This window comes from Solea solea, chromosome 17 (assembly GCF_958295425.1).
Source record: "Solea solea chromosome 17, fSolSol10.1, whole genome shotgun sequence".
Taxonomy (NCBI): domain Eukaryota; kingdom Metazoa; phylum Chordata; class Actinopteri; order Pleuronectiformes; family Soleidae; genus Solea; species Solea solea.
The window spans coordinates 12,257,310-12,276,855 of record NC_081150.1 but is presented as its reverse complement, the minus strand read 5'-3'; the positions used below and the strand labels follow the sequence as shown (position 1 = coordinate 12,276,855).

The window sequence follows — 19,546 nt, the reverse complement described above, 5'->3', positions numbered from 1 at the left end:
GGTTTATTTTGTAAACGTTTACTTCCTACAACCAAATAAAGGCAATGTAGTACATCTAATAACTGATTGTCTAATGACAAACAGGCTCTGATGGGAACGTCCCATAAATTCCTGCGTTTTCTAAAATGAACCCTCTCCCTCCCCCAAATCATTTCTCAGTGAGCCTCAGTGTGTGTGTGTGTGTGTGTGTGTGTGTGTGTGTGTGTGTGTGTGTGTGTGTGTGTGTGTGTGTGTGTGTGTGTGTGTGTGTGTGTGTGTGTGTGTGTGTGTGTGTGTGTGTGTGTGTGTGTGTGTGTGTCAGACCTCACTGTCATTTCAGAGGCAACGTGATTGGCCCTGAGCCTTCAAGCTGGCAACTGCCTTTGTGTGTCGTGACCACTTGAAGCTGGAGACACACACACACACACGTGTGTGAACACAGACGTACACACTTGTATTTGCATGCACACAAACACACAGTGACAAAGTGAGAGAAAATTTGTATAATTATGCTCCTAACAGTGCCTCTCAGTTGGGCCTCAAATACTGGCTCTCAGAACATTTAGTCATCAGTGATCTTACATGTATGTACACAGACACACACACACGCGCAGTCACATCAAGAGAGAGAGAAATTGTTTACGTGGTGTTTGACAGAATCTCCTCTTTTCAAAACAAGTACAGACAGAGACTCGGCACATCTGTTACTGCAGATGGAAAGGGACATTAAATCCAGTAGACAGTCTGCCTACTGGATATATAAGTATGACACAGGTTGTCATGAAAAGTCATGTTGCTCTTAGTCATGCCTGCTTAAGTGAGACTGTGTACCAGTGTGTGTGTGTTTCACTGATCAACTGCCCATGTATGAGTCAGCTCATACTCCAAAAACCATCTTCACATGCAAACTTGTTTATTTTTAAATGTATTATTTACCTCTTAGTTAGGATTTTGATGAACTGGGAATCCGGAACTGGAGGAATCCTGCAGGGAGCTTAGTGGGCAAATCAACATATTTATGTGTGAAAAGGGATTGCAATAATTAATAAAAAACACATGTAAAATGTTGCTCCCAGATGGCTTTTAAATGGCGATTTCACTGCAGTGTGTTAAGTGAGTGTGGACGTGTTGTGTTTGGCTGAGTCTCATTGTGTACATTTTGGAATGTGATTGAGAATTACTCCAGCAGCCTCAGAAGAACTATGAATATATTCATGTGTTAACTTAGAGCACAGCTTTGTGTGTGTGTGTTGCTCTTAATGTGGCCTTGCAGCAAAAAAGTATGAGAGGGTTTGCATTAGGGTGAACAATGAATTGAAATTAATCAAAAGTGCAGTATGGCCTTCTGCAACTTTCAGACTGAAGGAAACATCTTCAGATCTGCACAAATATCACACATTTTAAATGTTATTCAAATGAAAATGAGAATAGTCCCAAAATAATCGCAATTAGATATTCATATAAAAAAGTGTAATGTAGAGTACACGATATAACACCGAATAAGTCACATGAGAACGTGCGGGTGTCATTGCATTCATTTTTCACCAACATCTTGTGTTAATGTCCTCCTCTCGAGCAGATCCCAAAGATCCTCACTGGGGTTCCAGTCTGGATGAGCCCAGTGAATATGTCGATGCCATCAGGAAAGGAAGAAAAAAAAAACCCTGGTCATTCAGCTACGGAAGAGGATTAGGGCCACATATGAATTTTTTTGGTGACGAAATTTAATAAAAACAAATCCCTAATCCTCTTCCGTATTCAGCATAGTTAGAGGCGGGTCATACTTTCTGTGCTCTGCGGTCGATTTCCACGAGCCCACGCTTGCGACACTTTCTCTTCAGGCGTTTGTCCTCGTTTGTGCGTCTTTGTGTTCTCTGAGCACTGAGTTGTACGTGTGCGGCTACTGGCCGACCAGTTTCTTAAGTATCTTACGTTTCCATGGTTACCGTCTTCTTCTTCATTGTCTCTCTCGACCAACTAGTCCGGAAAGTGTTGTGCAGTTCGGTCAGGCGAACCACCACGAAATAGGCAGATGGCAAACATTCAGATGACCTCATTTTTTTTGGATACATAACGTTTGCCAATCTGACCTTATTCATGTGGAAAACACACAATTGTTTTCCCTCAACTTCAACTTTATAGTGTGAAAAAATCTTAGTGTGAAAAAAGTTATATAAACTATTAAATCTGACAAAGAACCACTTGCAGATGTATTGTCCTTCCCACTTAGGTCGCTTTAGCAGCTGATGAAACGTTAAGATACAGGCCACAGGTGCAACTCAAACCGCCGCGCACAATCAAACGGGATCGCCGGAGGAGCTGCGTGACCTTGAAATATTAGCCGGCTGAATTACTGAGGTTGTTCATTATTATTCCTTAGATGATTTGGAGGTTGAATGGGAAGACAGATGAAAGAGCAAAATGATGAAAAAGGGATGAGCAGATGAATGGATAGCCACAGTTAAGGAGGAATGGGATTATAGCCTCTCATTAAGATAAAGTCTGACGGATGGATGAAAGGAGGTTGATGATGAAAACAGGAGAATTATGGGTGTCTCTGGCCTCATGTATTCTGTAGGTTTGCAGACAAGGGGCTGATTGAATGACTCAAATATCTCTTTGGTTGCGGCTCTTAGCTCTGCTGCGTTGACCTGATGGGGTGGTAAATAATCCTCTCAGAGTTTTGCATAATTTATTTCTCCTAATAGGACATGGAGTGATTTTCAAAAAGCTCCCGTCTCTCGGCTGTCTGTGTGTCTCTCGTGTTGCTCTGCTGTCCCTCCGTCCCACAGCCTTCTAACACTTCTCCTCCTTTTCTGTCCCCCTGCAGAATAACTTACTGCCACCTGCCCTTCCAGAGTAAGTGGTTGTACATTGGCACAGAACGAGGGAACATCCACCTAGTCAACGTGGAGTCCTTTATGCTCTCAGGCTACGTCATCATGTGGAACAAAGCCATTGAACTGTGAGTATAACGGCCCACGTGTCCTCAAAAGTTCTTCACATGTCATCCCTTCTTCTGTAAATGCTTCATCATTTCATATCTGCACCAGAAGAAGGAGAAGAAGATGGGAGTGGGTCCAAGTAAATCACCCCTTTGGAATAGATCAATATTTGAATCCCGACGAACTAAACTCATATTGCCCGTACTGCAACAATGATCTCGGTGTCTATTGACTCACCTTGCGGCTCTTAGTGAGGCGCGGGACGTTGCATAATCAGCATTTTACCTTTAAAAAAGGTTATCGTGTTATAACAGTAATGAGACGAGAGAAGAATCGTTAGTCAGTCCATCGTTTCCAGGCGAAGTATCTGACTCCAGGTCGTGAGTGACCTGTCTCTTTGCTCCTTCAATGGATCCGTCAGTTTGACAGGCTCCATTTTGGTTCCCCCCGCTGTAGTGACTTAAATTATTCACCGGAGCGTTTTGCTTTGCATTTCCCCCCCCCCACACACACACTCCTCATCCCCCCTCTCTGTTTATGTGTGTGCGTGGAGAGAGAGAGGGAGAGGAGGAGGAGGAGGAGGCGTGGAACAGGTGTCTGCAGAGATCAGTGTGTGGCATACGCACACACACACACACACACTCGCAGACGTCTTGTCTCGTCGACTGGGCTGCAGGGAAGAAAAGGCGAGAGTGGGTGGTGGGAGAGAGGAGGAGGAGGAGGAGGAGGAGGAGGGAGACTGTGCGACAGAGAGGAGAGGGCTGGATGAGACAGGGCTTTGATAAAAGGATATCCAGAGAGGAGAGGGACAGAGTGGTGGTGACTGATGATAAATGCAGGTAACAGAGGGCAGAGAACAGGATGGACACGTGCAGGGTAAGTGAGGATAGAGAGGTAGATGGAAGTGGTTTCTAATTAAAGGGGGAGGGCAGCAGAGGCAGGTAAAGCACTGATCTCGAGAAGATAAATGTAGATAAGATGGAGGTTTAGATGCCGAGCGCTTCTTGACAAGGACATACATTAACGTCGGCTTTTTTTTTCTCCCCGTTAATTCTCCCCTCACTTTTTTTTAAAACTCTTAATTGGTCATGATGTGTTTCTGTGCTCCAACACACCACTGCAATGTCATGAAAACACACTATGTAGGAACAGTTCATATTATTATTTTTGTGCTAGAATCATCGATTGAGCTTGTGAAAGATGCTGTACATGTTGTATATACAGTATATAATGGATAATAATGGTTAAAAACAACTGGAGCAAACCACTGTCTTCCCACTTTACTACTTCCTGTTTACTGCTAGGTAACCGCGTAATGACTACTAGCACGAAAACAGCTTAAAAACGTGTATTTTATTAAATAATATTAAATAATGGACCCAGTGTTTGCTCTGAATCAGTGGGTGAAAGATAGAGGCCTGTCTCAACTCTGAAACGGGGACTGGTACTTAAACGTTGGCAGACATTCTAACCTCAGAACAGGGCTGCGCTATTCATCAAAAAACAATCACATTTACAATATGACTAAGCGCAATATCTGTTTCATAAAAATAACATGAGTCATTGAAATACAGTGTTGCAGGAATTCCCTTCTCTTCAGATGAGAAATTATGTTTTCTTTGTTGACAGATGTATCAATTATGAATCAAGTAGTTCAAATGTAAAATAATTGATATTATCTTAATTCATTTTCTACTATTTTGATAGTTAATGACTTGGTTTGAGCTCCGTATCCATATGAGGCCAAAACCAAGGCCAAAACTAGACATTTTCCACATTTTCTGACATTTAAGGGACCCGACATCTAATAGATCACTGGAGGAAATAATCCAGAGATTAATCGGTTATGAAAATAATCATTGGCTACAACATTCCCTTGGGTCACATCTAAAACACTGGAGTTTGTGATGGGATTGGAACGTAAATCACTTTCATCACCTGGAAATAAAAGGTCACTCAGCCTGTAAGTGGAGCTTTAATCGACCTCCATCCCCAAAACATCCACGGTGTTGCTTGTCCAAGCAAAACAAAAGTCAGAATTTCCATTTTTATTTGCAATGACATGCACTTTCAAACACAAAATGATATCAGTTACATTTTTGTGGTTCCCATACAGCTCATCGATCTGCATATAATCTCTTCTCCTCAGATACATTCCTCTTCCTGCGTTTGCTCTCGTCTGTATTTTCCTCCCGAAGACTAAGTATCATATTTATCATGACAAACCCTCCCATCATTCGTCTTAATCCCATGCTCTGTCACCACTCACAGCTTTGTTAAGCCACCAAACTTTTTTTTTTTGTGACCCGATGTTGTTCCCAATCAAACTGTAGCACAGCACAATTAGTTTGAGGAAATGAGGTTTCTGTATCTTTTGGTTCGGGTCCTTAATCGCTCACACGGCAGTTCTCTGGAGCATTATGTCTTGAGGATGGCAGCTGAAGTGCCAGCAATCGATTTTGGGGGCGGGTTTGTTACAGTCGCCTTCAGTTTGCATATCTGTTCCAGGCTGGGAGTGAATCACCGTGGTTTTGCCTTGATGCACATCAGAGACGTGTGAGGTGGCTTTTGAGGGTTGCTCTGCAGATTAGAGTCGCAGCTAAGGATTATTTTCATTAATATTTCTGTTATTGCCGTGATTAATGGATGAGCTGTTTGATCGTAAAACACGAACATTGTGTTTGGATTGTCTGAGACAAAAAAAAAAAAACTCATTAGAAATGTCTTATTTGCCCACTTTGTTTCTGTGCAGCACGACATACTGCGTGCCCAACTGTAGTAATAAATATCGATGTGCTGCGAGCGTCACAGCGGTTTGGGATTCATTTATTAGTCGGACGCTAATGGATTACTCAGACAATTGTTGTCCATACATCTTTAGTCGCTCTCAACTGACGACGAGCGCTTTAAACCAACATCAGTTCAGAATCCAGCCATCACTTTGGAGTTGCAGTAGCACTTTTGAGAGTTTAGCGTTGTTGTCAGTCCCATCTACGATCCCTTCCCGAGGACTTTGCCTGAATCCCTGCCCGCTGCACCTCTGCTCCGTCTTGAAATGACACTAAGATGTGCCGTGCACCGGGGTCGTCTCCCTCGGGCCCTGCTATTTGGAGTCGAGCCGCAGTGGCAGTGCCAGTGTGCCGCGGGCCCCCCCGGCCATGTGCTCTGTGTGTGTGTGTGCGCATGACTCACACCTCTGTTCTAAAGCTTGTGTACTGAAAAAAGACGAACACACACAAATGTAGCTAGTTCAGTCGCTGCAATGTAGACGTGAAGCACGGAGTTACACATGCACGTGTGTTTGTTTGCCTGTAGGCTTTGTCCTCTCCCTGGCAGCTACAAACATTATGTGTGTGTGTTTGATTTGATTCAGCTTGATGGTCACTGCGCACAGGGAGCCGAGGAGAAGTGGGACAGGAGTTGTGAAATGTTAACAGCTTACGATGACACATCGTTCACGTGAGTCTGCGAGCCCCGAGGCCTCTCCTGTTCTGACCTCTTTCATTTTTGTTCCCCACTCCCTCGCTCCGGAGAGCCCACGGCTACTTTAAATACTCGTTTTGAATATTTCATGCGTCTCGCGTATGTTCCTGCAGACTGTGGTTTGAGGCGTGTGTAAAGGTTCTCTGTCGCACCGCAGCGCTCTGCGGACGAGCCCTTAATTCTACCCTGCAGCATCCTGCACTTGGAGCCGTTCGCCTCGGTGGTTGCAGTCGCTGGCTGCAGGTGTGGACCTGACACAGTGACCTTTTTTTTTTAAGGGATATTAACTCAACAATCCATGTAGAGTCATGTCAAAAGTTTACTGAGGTAAATAATTACATGCATATAATGAGTTTCAGTCGAGCTGGACATGCACCGTCATCTAGAACATGTTTCTTTCCTGCCGTAATAATCATAAAGAGTGGTCTCGTGCAATTACCTGAAATGTTATACCGGATGACAAATTAGCTCCAGGCTCACAGTTCCTTCCCTTCTGGGGAGATGTGAGGAGACGTGAGGAGACGTGAGGAGACGTGAGGAGACGTGAGGTGACATACGGCACGGGTCTCCCACAAGCGGGCTTTTCAGAACGCGCTTGTGCAGGTGACGCTGTCGTGGTGGCTGCGCCCGTGCTTCCTCACCGAGGGTCACCTGTGGTGACGGCAGATGTTCGGGACTTAACTCTGTATGTGGAAGAGCTCTTGAATTGAGTTATTTTGATGTCGTGAGGACGTTGTGGTTGCTTCTTATGACTGCAGTGATCATTTTGTAAGACCTGGTTCTAGGGTTAGGGTTGGACAAAGTGTAGGTTTAGGGTTATTTTTAGAGATGAATCGATTATTAATCGATTACTAAATTAATCAACTATTTTGATAATCGATTTATCGGTTCAAAGCTTTTTTCATGATTAAAACAAGAATTGCGATTGTTTAAGCTTCTTAAATGTGAGTATTTTCTTCATTTCTTTTGCTATGGATAACAAATAAATCATTAAAAGTTAATCATTTTGGTTTGTGGACAAAACAAGACAAAATTTGAGAACATCATCATTTCCAGGTATGGACCAAACGATGAATCGATGAATCGAGAAAATAATCAACAGATTAATAGATTCTGAAAATAAACATTAGTTGCAGCTTGAAGTTTTATATAAGTGAGTGTCTTATTATTATTATTATTATTAGTATTATTATTATTATTATTGTTGTACAGAATGACATGTGTGTACACGTGCTCGCTCAAGTGCTTGAGTATTCTTTTTCATATTTAATGAGATGTTGTTCATCTACACATTAAGAAATAACTGCCAACATGGTGTGTGTGTGTGTGTGTGTGTGTGTGTGTGTGTGTGTGTGTGTGTGTGTGTGTGTGTGTGTGTCTTAAAGAGATAGTTTGGATTTTTAAACATAAAGTTGTATGACACAGACCCCAGGAGTAAAGTGGATGCAACATTGTTAAATCATTAACATCCCAAATTATCCCTTTAAAACACATTTGTACAGTTATGGTCCATTTTCTTTAATGTACTCAAGGTATCATTAGGTCACAGGGTATTTGATGTACATGTAGTGCAGTAAACCTTTACAACAGGTGAGGAAGAATTTTAAGATTTTTAGGATCTTAAGTGATGTGTTTGACACAGGGCCTTTAGTTTAAGTGTGTCTGTCAAAGACTGTGTGCACATGTTTGTGTGTGTGAGTAACACAAAAGCACCTCGACTCAAGCTGAAACTGGAAATGAGACAAGGAGAATAACAACTATACACAGAAAACATGTCAACACATTAACCATTTTTCACTCTGTGTGGAAAAATGCAAAGTATTCGTAGCACACAAGCACAAAAGTGTGATTCCAGGAGTGTGTTGAAGGAGTTACACAGGTGTGTGTGTCTGTGTGTGTGTGTGTTCATCTTCAAAGGTAGGATAGGGTCATGGGCTGAGCATCACTGAGCGTCCGCTCATAGCTGGAGGTACAAAAGTGTGTGTGTGTGTGTTTTGTGGCAATGGGTGATTTTTAGGAGCCTGTGCTCTCTGCCCATCCTGCCTCTGTTGCCATGGTGATTCCTTTATCTCCAAAACCTAAATGTCTATGCATGGACTTACTGAACATGTTCATGTCAGCTCTGTTTACTGAATAACAACGGGTTTGAACAAAAGTGATTACGCGTTTTTGCGCAGTCTCGCGAGGGAACGCGGAGAACAATGCTCTGGGAGCCACAGGAAATAAAGCGTATGGGACAGGAGACGCCAAGCCTTTGTGCAATTGTGTTGTGCGTTTTGTAATTCAGCAGGAAGGTAATTGTAATAGGTGTATGTTTTACAAATGAGCTGGGTGTTCAGATGAGTCTTCATTTTTTGCTGTCATGCAAATTTGTGTCTGTCAGTGTGTGTGTGTGTGTGTGTGTGTGTGTGTGTGTGCGTGTGCGTGCGGCTGTTAGCTGAGAGACAGGCAGTGAAGAGGGATTAGATGAGTCAAAAGCTCCAGCTGCAGCAGAGCTTAGGTAATAAGGCTCTAACAGGCTAAATATAGAGACAACTGACTGACTGAATGCCCACTAACTGCTGCATTCTAACACACACACACACACACACACAAACGTATGTTTTCAATAGAGGACATAATAAAAGAAACGCGTGCGTCTTTTTCTAGTTTGATATCATCCTTCTTTAAAAACACCCAGCACAGCTCAGACATGGCCTAGCCTCCCTTTGTATTACATAGATTTGGTCGCAGCCCCCTTTTTGCTCTTCCTCCTCCTCTTCTTCCTCGCGTTTCGGGCTCTCGCGATCGCTCTCCTGTACGCTGTGACCTTCCCTGTCACTCCTCAGTCCACATCATATCTTCGAGGCGGGGCAGGTTAGGTAAATTGTGCGCGGGGAGCGGAGATCTGACATCAGGCTGTCTGGAGGGTGAAGCACAGACAGAGGGGGGGAGAGGAAGCAGCCGAGCATGTTGGTGCTGTCGTCCAGACTAACATGCAAATGGATACTCACACATACCGACACACATGCACACGGACGTGGCCAGTGGGGATTGCTGGGCCCCACAGATCCATCCATCACAACCCTCAGTGAGCTTATGTCTTTGAACAGCCTTTTAGAGCCTTGGAGTGATTGGCAGCTCGGTCCGCCCTAGGGGAACACCCTCAGGTCCAAAGACACTCTTTTTTTCCTCCCTCTCCATGACCCTCTTCTTACCGCTGTGTCGTGTGAGTGAACCATTCATCCATGGCCTTGTTGTGATGTGCATCGAGTATTTGTCTTTGTCTGTGTCTTTCTCTCTCTCTCTCAGGTCCTCTAAGGCTCACCCTGGTCCAGTTGTCCATATAAGTGACAACCCCATGGATGAGGGCAAGGTAAACATATTTCCGCCCGTGCACTCACATGAAACTGTTCATTTTCCGTCCTTAATTAATCACAAATTATGAAATACTCTAAGCTGACGGAGAATAAATTTGGTCTCCTCGTCAGTTCTAAAATACACCTGTCTCGCTGTTGTTTTCTCAAGGATATATATTTCATTTTAAAGTACTGAAATGCAGCTTTGTCTCTATAAATAAATCTTTAGAATCAATAAAAACTTCACACTTTTTCTATGACCATGTTTTCTGAGCCAAGGAGAGCAGGTGTCTCCCCGTGCGGCGTCGCCGACTCACACCTGACTTCCTTTCACGCTGTGTTTGAATGTCAAATGTATTACTTCTTCTTCTTCTTCTCCTTCTCCTCGTCATGGGGTCTTTTCTGTCTCCTCTCTGTCGTCGTCGCCGCCACTCCTCTCACCGACTTTTGCCTGTCGCTCTTCCCCTCCAGCTCATAATTGGATTTGAGTCTGGGATTGTGGTCCTGTGGGATTTGAAATCAAAGAAGGCCGACTATCGCTACACTTACGATGAGGTAGGCAAAAAAAAATCTCCCCCGTTTCCTTTCTTCTCCAACAGCTTCCTGTCGTTCTCGACCCCTCTGATCTAGCGTATAGTTTAATACAGAGGCTGGGAATTAAATCACATATGCATGAGCCGTTCTGCATGTGGCTGTGCAGCGTGAGTGCGTTTACTCCTTGGACGACACCTGGGAGTTTGAGACTTGAGAGTCCACCACAGTGTGTGTGTGTGTGTGTGTGTGTGTGTGTGGGGCTCACACATACGGTATACACACACACAACCTCTGTGGGAGCGAGTCCTCTCTGTCACTTGTGTTTTAAAGCTGATGATGGTACAAAAAGAGAGTGCTGACTGTGAAGACACAGGACATTTTCAGAAAACGGATAAAACACACTCACTTAATCCAGCTTTGAGAAATATTTGCAGGCTCATCAAAGGAATTCCTAAAAAAAAGAAATAAAAAAATCAGCTTCCTCTTTACGCATCTGGAGTTATGTCATTATTTACTTTGCAGAGACATCTGCAGAGTAAATAATAACCGACCAAAAAAAGGCCGGCGACGGTTTGTAAAAGGTCTTTTTTAAAGCGCGGAGTCATGCAGCTTTATTGGCTTGAAAATGTGTAGTGCTCCGATTCCCTCCGGACGTGGCATGTGTCACACCCTGACTGTGTCCCGGTAATTTAGCGAGACTGCGCTGTATTGATTAAATCTGTATTTCCTCTCATAACACATTATACTGCCATTACCATTCCTGTCACCACACACAAGTGTTTGTTATCCTTTTTTTTTTTCTTTTTTTTTTGGTCGACGTGTCCTAACCACAGAAGGGAATTTAAGAATGAATTTCATTCACAATCGTGTCACTGAGGATTCAACCGTTGAGCGGCTGTGGATACACGTGGTCATACAGTGGCGTCTATGACACGGAGCCACATGATTGAGATAATGAGATGGTTGTGCTTCTTACCTGTCTGTCTGTCTGTCTGTCTGTCTGTCTGTCTCTGCGTGTTTGCTCTACGTCTGTGATGATAAATGAATGTCCCTCCCGCTGCACCAAAGGCAGTGCAGTCGTTTTAAAGACCTCCTCTCTTTAAAACGCCTGCAGTTACACATCTCATGAGACTAGTAGATGGGGGGGGGGGGGGGGGGAGTGGCTTGGGGTTTGGGAGGCCACTGCTCCTTCCTTCACTCAATTACGACTTACACTGACAAAGCAAAAGAGCGTGCAACACACGGCTGCTTTGTCGTCTCTTCTTTGAACGATTATTCCGGATTATTCCCCCGTTTCTTGTGTCGCTGCTGCGTGGTTTTTCTGATGATACTGTTCAGTGCACAGTGGTCAACGTTAATGGAACGGACTAAATGCAGAACGGTGGGTTTGTGGGGGTAGAGGTAGAGGAATTAATTATAAAGATTATAAAAAATCATGCTTTTTACCCTTTGATTTGTTTTATTGTATGTACATTGAAGCACCCTATCTCTTTGATGTTTAAAATTAATTTCACCTGATCTACTGACTTACACATAACAGAATATCATCATCATCATCATGGTGAACAGGAAATTATTTTAATTTCTCAAACTGAAATGACCCGGGGGCCACTAAGCATCTAGTCTGGTCATTTTATTGCAATAATGATATTGGGGACCATATTTCACCAAATTTCAAAATAAAAGTGTTTTGTTTTGCTTACAATAACAAACATATTTAAGGTTCAAAATTAGTCTTGAAGTCAATAAAAAACAACAACATTTAAGTGGTGGGTTGCATGACATTGACAAAGTTCTCAGTGGTCTCAGATTATGGACTCCAGATTACACAGACCTACAATATGCGATATACTATGGTTGGTGTAAGAGTTATTTTTATGTCTTACTCTCAGATGATTACAGAAACCATGAAGGCTGATGTTAAGATCGTTGCTATGCACACATGTCTACTCTGATGTGCAGATATAGATGCTTTACATGATTTAATTTCCACTATTTACATGTAGATTTATCCTCTATTATATGCGGTTTGTAATGCATCAGTCTCTCGCTGTGATTCACTGACATTATTAATGTGTGCAAACTCAAAGCTTCTTCAAACAATAGCCTACTGGTGGGTGAAATCTCTTTTTAGTTAATACTTCCATTGCAGGCTATATTTTCCTGCTGCGTGCTCTCGTTCCTGCTGGGCACTTTGATTCCACACTATTTGCCTAGAAGCTTGCTGCTAAGTATCAAAGTTTTTCGACTGAAAATGAGCAAGGAAGCTTTTTCCTCTTCTTCTTTTCAGCAGCTGACATGCATTCAGGCTTTGGAATGAGACGAGCTTAAAACGCTTTTTTTTTTCTTTTTAACTTTTGCAGGAAATTTGTGAAAAGTTTAAACAAATGAAAAACCAAAAAAACGTCTCATCGTGAGTAATTCTGGCACACTTCCTCACAGACTGTCAGAGCGTGTGATGCACAAAATAAAATGATCATTATAGACACTGTCAGACGAAAGAAATGTCTGCAAATTGGGGGGGGGGAATCAACCTGCCTCACAGACGACAACTAAGTGTCTCGCAGATTTCAGGCATCCAGCGCAGGCGATGAAAGTCTCCCTAAAGCTGAGAAGACCTCACTCGGGCTCTTTCAGTGGATGTTCTATTATTAGCTGTGGCTCAGCAGTGTGGCTTCCCAGTGAGTGCTGGCCAAAGAGCATCCGTCATCCTGACCCTGCTCCGCTCTGAGTTTGGCCCTGATGACTTGCTTATATTGCATTCAGTTTTCGGAGTTCCCACCTCCCTCCGTCACTGACTCCATAAAGTAATACATGTATATTTTTCCTTCTATTATTATTCTACCACAGAGCATATTTTTAAAAAAAAGTCTCTCCCTGAAACCAACCGGCAAGTAGCGACTCAGCAGGTTTGAAAAATGAACTGTTTAAAAAGGAAGTCTGTGGGAAAATTAGACTCAAGGTCCTGTACTTTATTGCCGCGTCGACATAGTCGATTGGACCTTGTTTCAGTCGTGGCTTCACGCACCGACAAGAAACACTCACTCGCCGCGTTACGCAGTAAAATAAATACATAAGAGTGAAATAAAAACCCGGGCCATAAAAAGAGACGATAAAATATTAATAAAGCACCAGGTGAGGGGTACGCAGCAGACGTCACATTCAAAAAGTGCATGATAAGATGGAAAATAATAATAATAATAATAATAAATATACATAACACAGATTTAACAGCCCTGTGATGGTGCTTGAAATGGTTCCAGAGTGTTGAGGAGTCTAGTTTTCACTTGATTTATAACATTAAAACGTTTTCTTATGGTCTCAGCGACGAGTTTCATGTCCTCTTCAGTCGCACATTGATGTTGATTTTATAATTTAACGTCCCAATTAGAGACGACAAAGCACAGCACTCATTAGTGGACACCAGACAGCTGGTTCCAGGTCTTCCTCACAATCTTATTCCACTTTTATATCACGTTGCTTTGTTAAGACAGAGACACAGATGTTCCAGCAGTCTTTTGACTTAGTCCTGGACCATTAAAGCCTCAGTAATAAAAACGTAACCCTTTAACACCGAGCGTGCGTATCGCAGATGACACGTTTGCAGAAGCGCACTTTGCATTACCGTAAATACGCGGCGGTTTGTGCTATCGGGAAAAATTGCAACGGTTTATGAAAGCTGGGAAGTTTGGTTTATTATGGTAATTTCACTCGCGCTGTTGCAGGAAGCCGGTGAATCGTTGTCTTTGTCACCAGAGAGGAGAGAGTTAGAAAAAAGTGCATCGTTCCCATTTTTTTGGCCTGTTTTAGGACATTGAGACGAGGACTCAAACAAATGTTCCTTTTGGTTTGTCTTCATTTTAAATTGTTCATACACTATTTTACCATGCAGTAAATTGTAAGTAACTGCCAGAGATTGAAAGTTATTCTTGGAAAATGGACAAAAGCACTTACTCACAGGACATTTTTCTGGCCCTTTTATGGTTAAACTAAGCAAATAAAACACAGCATTTATCAATAAAGTAATCAGATTAAATTCTCGATGCAGTTCAGGTCAGTCCGATTTCAAAACGAGTTCTTTTTAAAGCACTAAATATCACTTTTTAAATGTAATTCCGGGTGCAGTATTTTGCCAGACAGTTCAACTGACCTATTGAAGTCTGACTTTATTAGTTACTATTGCCCCCACACACCCTCAGACCTGCTGTGAATACAGACATCATATATATAATGTTACTATTCATAGCTGATGTGTCTTTTGGCAAGTCTGGTACAATATCCATTAGTGAAGGGTCAGTCTCTGCGAGTCTCTGTCCTTCAGGAGAAAAGGATTCACACACTCATCTCGCATTCCTTTTCAGTTAAAGCACGTCTGTTATCTGACGGACAGACAGACGTCACCATCCCCCGGTGCCAAATGATAACATCACACACAGGTCTAATGTTAGGAGTTCACCACTTAAATGATCCTCCTTTAACTGTTCATTTAACGTGAGCAATAATAATTCCACTCTGAAAAAATAATGACACACATTTCTTGCTCCAGTCCTGATAATACAAACACAACAGATGACATTTTCCAAAACAAAAAGAAATTGCTGCATGGAAATTACTGTTGGCGTTCTTGTCCTCAAAGGCTTGTTTTTTTGTTTAAAGCTTGTCTTTTTGAGCTGAGTAACTGTGGGACAGTGTGTGTGTGTGTGTGTGTGTGTGTGTGTGAAAGCTACAGTGTGACACAGTGCTGGCAGAAACTCAGTGCTAATATGTTTGTGTATTTCTGATTTGATCTCAATTTTGTTTTTCCCTGTGTGTGTGTGTGTGTGTGTGTCTGTGTGTGTGTGTGTGTGTGTGTGTGTGTATATGTGTGTGTGTGTGTGTGTATATGTGTGTGTGTGTGTGTGTGTATATGTGTGTGTGTGTGTGTGTGTGTGTGTGTGTGAGATGCTTAAGTGTTGACTGAATTCTCTAATCCCCCAAAGAGCAATCTGTGAAAACTGACCTAATGTAATAAATCATGAAATTAGTCTTTTTAATTGGTATTGTGCAATATGATGAGCGCCGTGTGTGTGTGTGTGTCAATTATCCTCTTCATTTTCTCATTAGGCGCTGTGCATTGTTCCCTCTCAGGACTGGCACAGGGAACCACGTACTGATAGATTCTTCAAAACTCAATCTGTCCTTGTGGAGCCGTCACTGTTTGGGTTTGAGTGAGTGAGGGCTTCTTGCTCACAAACACGTGATAAGATTGAGCATTTACTGAATAACTGTGGGTTCCGTCGAGGGCTTGGACAACGCGGCCAAGAGAAAGTCAGTCGATATCGATCGCTATCGTAATAACACGTCAGATAATTAAAGAGTCAAGCTGTCGTGCCTAAATTCAAACCATTCTCAAATGAGTTTTTATTGTCTCCCGGCGCACGTGTGTGTGTATGTGTGTCTCTGTGTGTCTCAAAGCTGCAGCAGCGTCTCTGTCACTCACCGCAGGAGCTCACTTCATCACAACCACAACCACAATCACAATCAGAATCAGGTTTATTGCCAGGGAAAGTTTACACAATACGGTGAACGTGCTGTGGTCAGTGGTGCGCATACAGAGAGGGAGAGAGACGCATGAATATGATGGGGTAAATCTACATGTCTGATGCTCAGACATGTCTCAGAAACGAGCAGAAAAATACCTTAACTGCCTTTGATTCACTGTTCTAAAAAGTTGAAAGTTGAAAAAAAAGAAAAAACTTTAATTGATAACTGGTTTTAATTACTTGAGATAGATAGAAAGATTTCACTCTGAGGTAAAACATTAAATACCAATTAAGTGTGTTTTCACAGTGCATAAACATACGTTTAAATACACTTAACCTTTGCTTAATTGATATTACTGTTATTGAATTATTGTCCAGCCCTAATTCAATCTTTCATCCAGGTTCAATCTGCAGGGATTGTGTGAGTAACTGGTGATTGACTTCTAATTCTTAAATGTGACTACGTCATGGCTTCTCTGCTCTCTCTATGTCAGTAAAGCGCCATAATCATAAAAACTAAGTCTATTCTTTGGTTCGTGGTCAAAACCAAACTTGTCAGTTTTCACTTTACCCAATATTTGGCACCCAACGACTTGGTTGCAGCCCTCTTATGTTCCAGCCAACACACAGAGAATAAAAGCAACATCTCCTCTCGTCCTTTTCTAGTATCCAAACCCATTCATGTCTCGTCTATGAATGCCGTTGACAACAGACACAGATACATGTATCATTTTAAGTAGACAGACTGGAATGATTGTTTGCGTGCCAACAGTGTGGGATGCTAAAAAAGAATTTGACAGAATTTGAAATTTGTTCACGCTGCATACACATGCTGTAATTTCATCCAGCTGGCACTCTGCTCTGGTGGTGAATCACTCCTGGCACCGAATCCCCGACAAATTATCTCCCCAATTTGGCCACTGCATCGCACAGTCTCCACCACTCTGGCCGACGAGGACACACTTCCGCCACCGTCTCTAAATAAGACACCAAAGTCATTAGTCATCGCGCTCTTAATTATTTCAAAGGAAGAAAGAGGAAAAAAAGAGGAGACGCTATGAAATCCACGAGTTAAGAACACTTGAGGAAAAAGAACGGATAATAAGGTTTTTAGAACTTTAGTCATGTTTGATTTGTGTGTCTTTAAGGGTGTGTGTGTGTGGGAGGGGTCATTAACTGTGTAATGAGACAACGCGAGTGTGTGCCATTGCTGCATGATGTCACAAAACCATAACGGTGACCTGGAGGACAATCACAATATGAGACGTTTGAACAACCACGTACCTCATAAACCTCTGATTTTTGTCATTTCTTTCCTTATTTGTGTGTGTGTGTGTGTGTGTGTGTGTTTGTTGTCGGGGTTTTTTTCTCCGCAACATCACTTTGCATGTGTAAGACATGACCGGACATCTTTGCAAAGCTTTGGCAAACTTTACCGACAACCAGCAGATGGAGTTCATTAACCTCCAAAACATACAAATATAATGCAATTTATTCCGGGACTGATACGATTAGATTTGTTGTGATGAGCCAAACCCTGGTGCTGCGCTCCCCCCCCCACCCCCCCCTCTCTATTTAGCTCTTTTCTGAAAAAAACATCTGCACATTCAGTGACTCTGACACACACACACACACACATGGCACTGATTATGATAAATGACACACTGAAGGCAAAATTGATATACACAATAAATAGCAAGTGCAATTAGAATAAATTGATTTAACCTGACCCTGTCCTCACATTGGAGGCAAGGTTATCATTCATTGCAGATGAGACGCGGGAGACAAGAAGCAGCACCTGGGAGGAAAGGGATGAGAAAAAAAATCAGTGGCTAGTTAGAAATATGACAACATCTGAATTCTTTTTGTTTGTGGACAAAATACATCATTTCCAGGTTTGAGAGACACTGATCGACAATTTTCAAGCATTTTCTGACTTTTTACAGAGTGGTGGCCAAAAGGAGAGAGTAGAAATAAGGACGTAAGAACAGCAGCTGTCTTTGAGTTTTATTCTATTCAAGAGGAACAAACAGCACAGAGAACACACACACAACACTGCAGTCTGGGAATCTGCTGATACCAGACACAGAGAAGGCCAATGGAACCCTGGGAGACTTTATGGACCCTATATGGAGACTTCAGTTCATCCATAACAGTTTAAATTGTGATTTTCTGTTACAACAGAGCAAACAAGTACTCGATTAATCGCAAAAGTAATTTTAAAAAGTAGTTCCATCACTGTTTCTGAGAGAACACATTGTCTCTGAAAAGTTGTGGTGAGTCAGTGAGAGCGTCCTCCCTTTGGTGAAAATCCATGTGACAAGTCTTGTAAAAATCACTTTGGAAGAGTGTTTGGGCGCACGTCATCGTATTTACTTAATGTCAAAACCTTTGCAGGCTTTAATTATGGGCTGTGAAAAAGGGCATCAATGAGCAAGGTTGCCCTTTACTGGCACACTTTGGTCATGACGTGTTTGTGTTTTTCACTGATTGCTTATCACTAGATAAATCATCACAGCGGCAAACATGAGGACTGTTAGGATGATGGGGGGGGAGACGAGAGCAGAGAGAGGATGGCGTCTCTCCACCTCTCGCTCGTCTTTCCTCATTTATCTATTTTTAAGCAACCGTGTTTCAGTTGAATGTTGACATTTTCCTTCCCTGAGTGGATGAGTATCTTTAAAGCCGTACTTATGAGGCTTAATAAACCTCCAGCAGTTAGGTCACGCAGAAATGTGTCCTTCTACACAATGATGTGTTTACGCCACAGGGAAAAAGTCTGAAAGTCTTTTATTATGTCCAAATGTATATATGGGTAATGCAAGGCTTTATATGGGTTATAGAACACTTGCCATGCACAACGGCAGATTCAAGACATTTAAAACAACACAGAGGCACAATTGTCAGAATGATTTTGATTAAATAACTAATTGTGATTATTTTAAATGAAATTGCAATTATCAGAGGGAATGGAATGACATATTTAAAACAGTTACTGTGTGCTGTTTTGCAGATCTGTGAGAAACAAGGATGTTTTCCTCAGTGTGTAGAATATTATGTGTACAGGTCAGGACAGTATTTAATCCCAAATGGTCATTTGACACACATTCATTTTGGGTTTAAGAAATATCGATGCCTCCTGGGATAAGGCTGTATTGTGATTTTGATAAACATTTTTGATTCATTGTTCAGCTCTACTATCAAATAAAGACAGAGAAAATGTCTCTAAGACTCTAATCTGGTAGCTGGTTCCAGTGCTGTTGCTGCTCACTGGCTAAAAGCTGCTTCCCCTTGTTTGGTTTTTACTTCGGGGACAACCAGTGAGGGTCATACGGCGTTAATAGCTCTGTATTATATATTCTCTGCCATGTGAACGTCGTACCCCATATGGCTGACGTGGTACAACAAAGAGTGTAGTGTAAAGGACGTGGTGGCACATGATGTTTCATCCCGGTGAACCGCTGACCCTTTCCTTGCTTCCTTGCTGTCGTTTCCTAGGCGATCCACTCGGTTGCTTGGCATCACGAGGGCAAGCAGTTCATTTGCAGTCACTCAGATGGAACTCTGACCATATGGAACATCAGAGGCCAGGGCAAACCCATACAGACAATCACCCCACATGGTAAGGAGACACACACACACACACACACATTGACACACACTTACTCCTTCCAATATGACATATACTCCTAAGTGTTGGATGCACTGTTGGACATTCTGTTCATAGAACCCAAATGTCATCATT

At 42.4% G+C, this 19,546-nt stretch overlaps 1 protein-coding gene across 3 annotated transcripts in view; it reads left to right on the top strand.

The window, feature by feature from the left end:
- stxbp5a (syntaxin binding protein 5a (tomosyn)) overlaps window positions 1-19,546 on the top strand; it is an 83,640-nt gene that overhangs the window by 38,620 nt on the left and 25,474 nt on the right. For all 3 annotated transcript variants that reach the window (XM_058613296.1, XM_058613295.1, XM_058613294.1), the window contains exons 6-9: window positions 2,810-2,944; window positions 9,699-9,762; window positions 10,217-10,300; window positions 19,300-19,423. In XM_058613296.1, coding sequence (XP_058469279.1) covers window positions 2,810-2,944; window positions 9,699-9,762; window positions 10,217-10,300; window positions 19,300-19,423 — 407 coding nt within the window. The remainder of the gene's footprint in view (window positions 1-2,809; window positions 2,945-9,698; window positions 9,763-10,216; window positions 10,301-19,299; window positions 19,424-19,546) is intronic.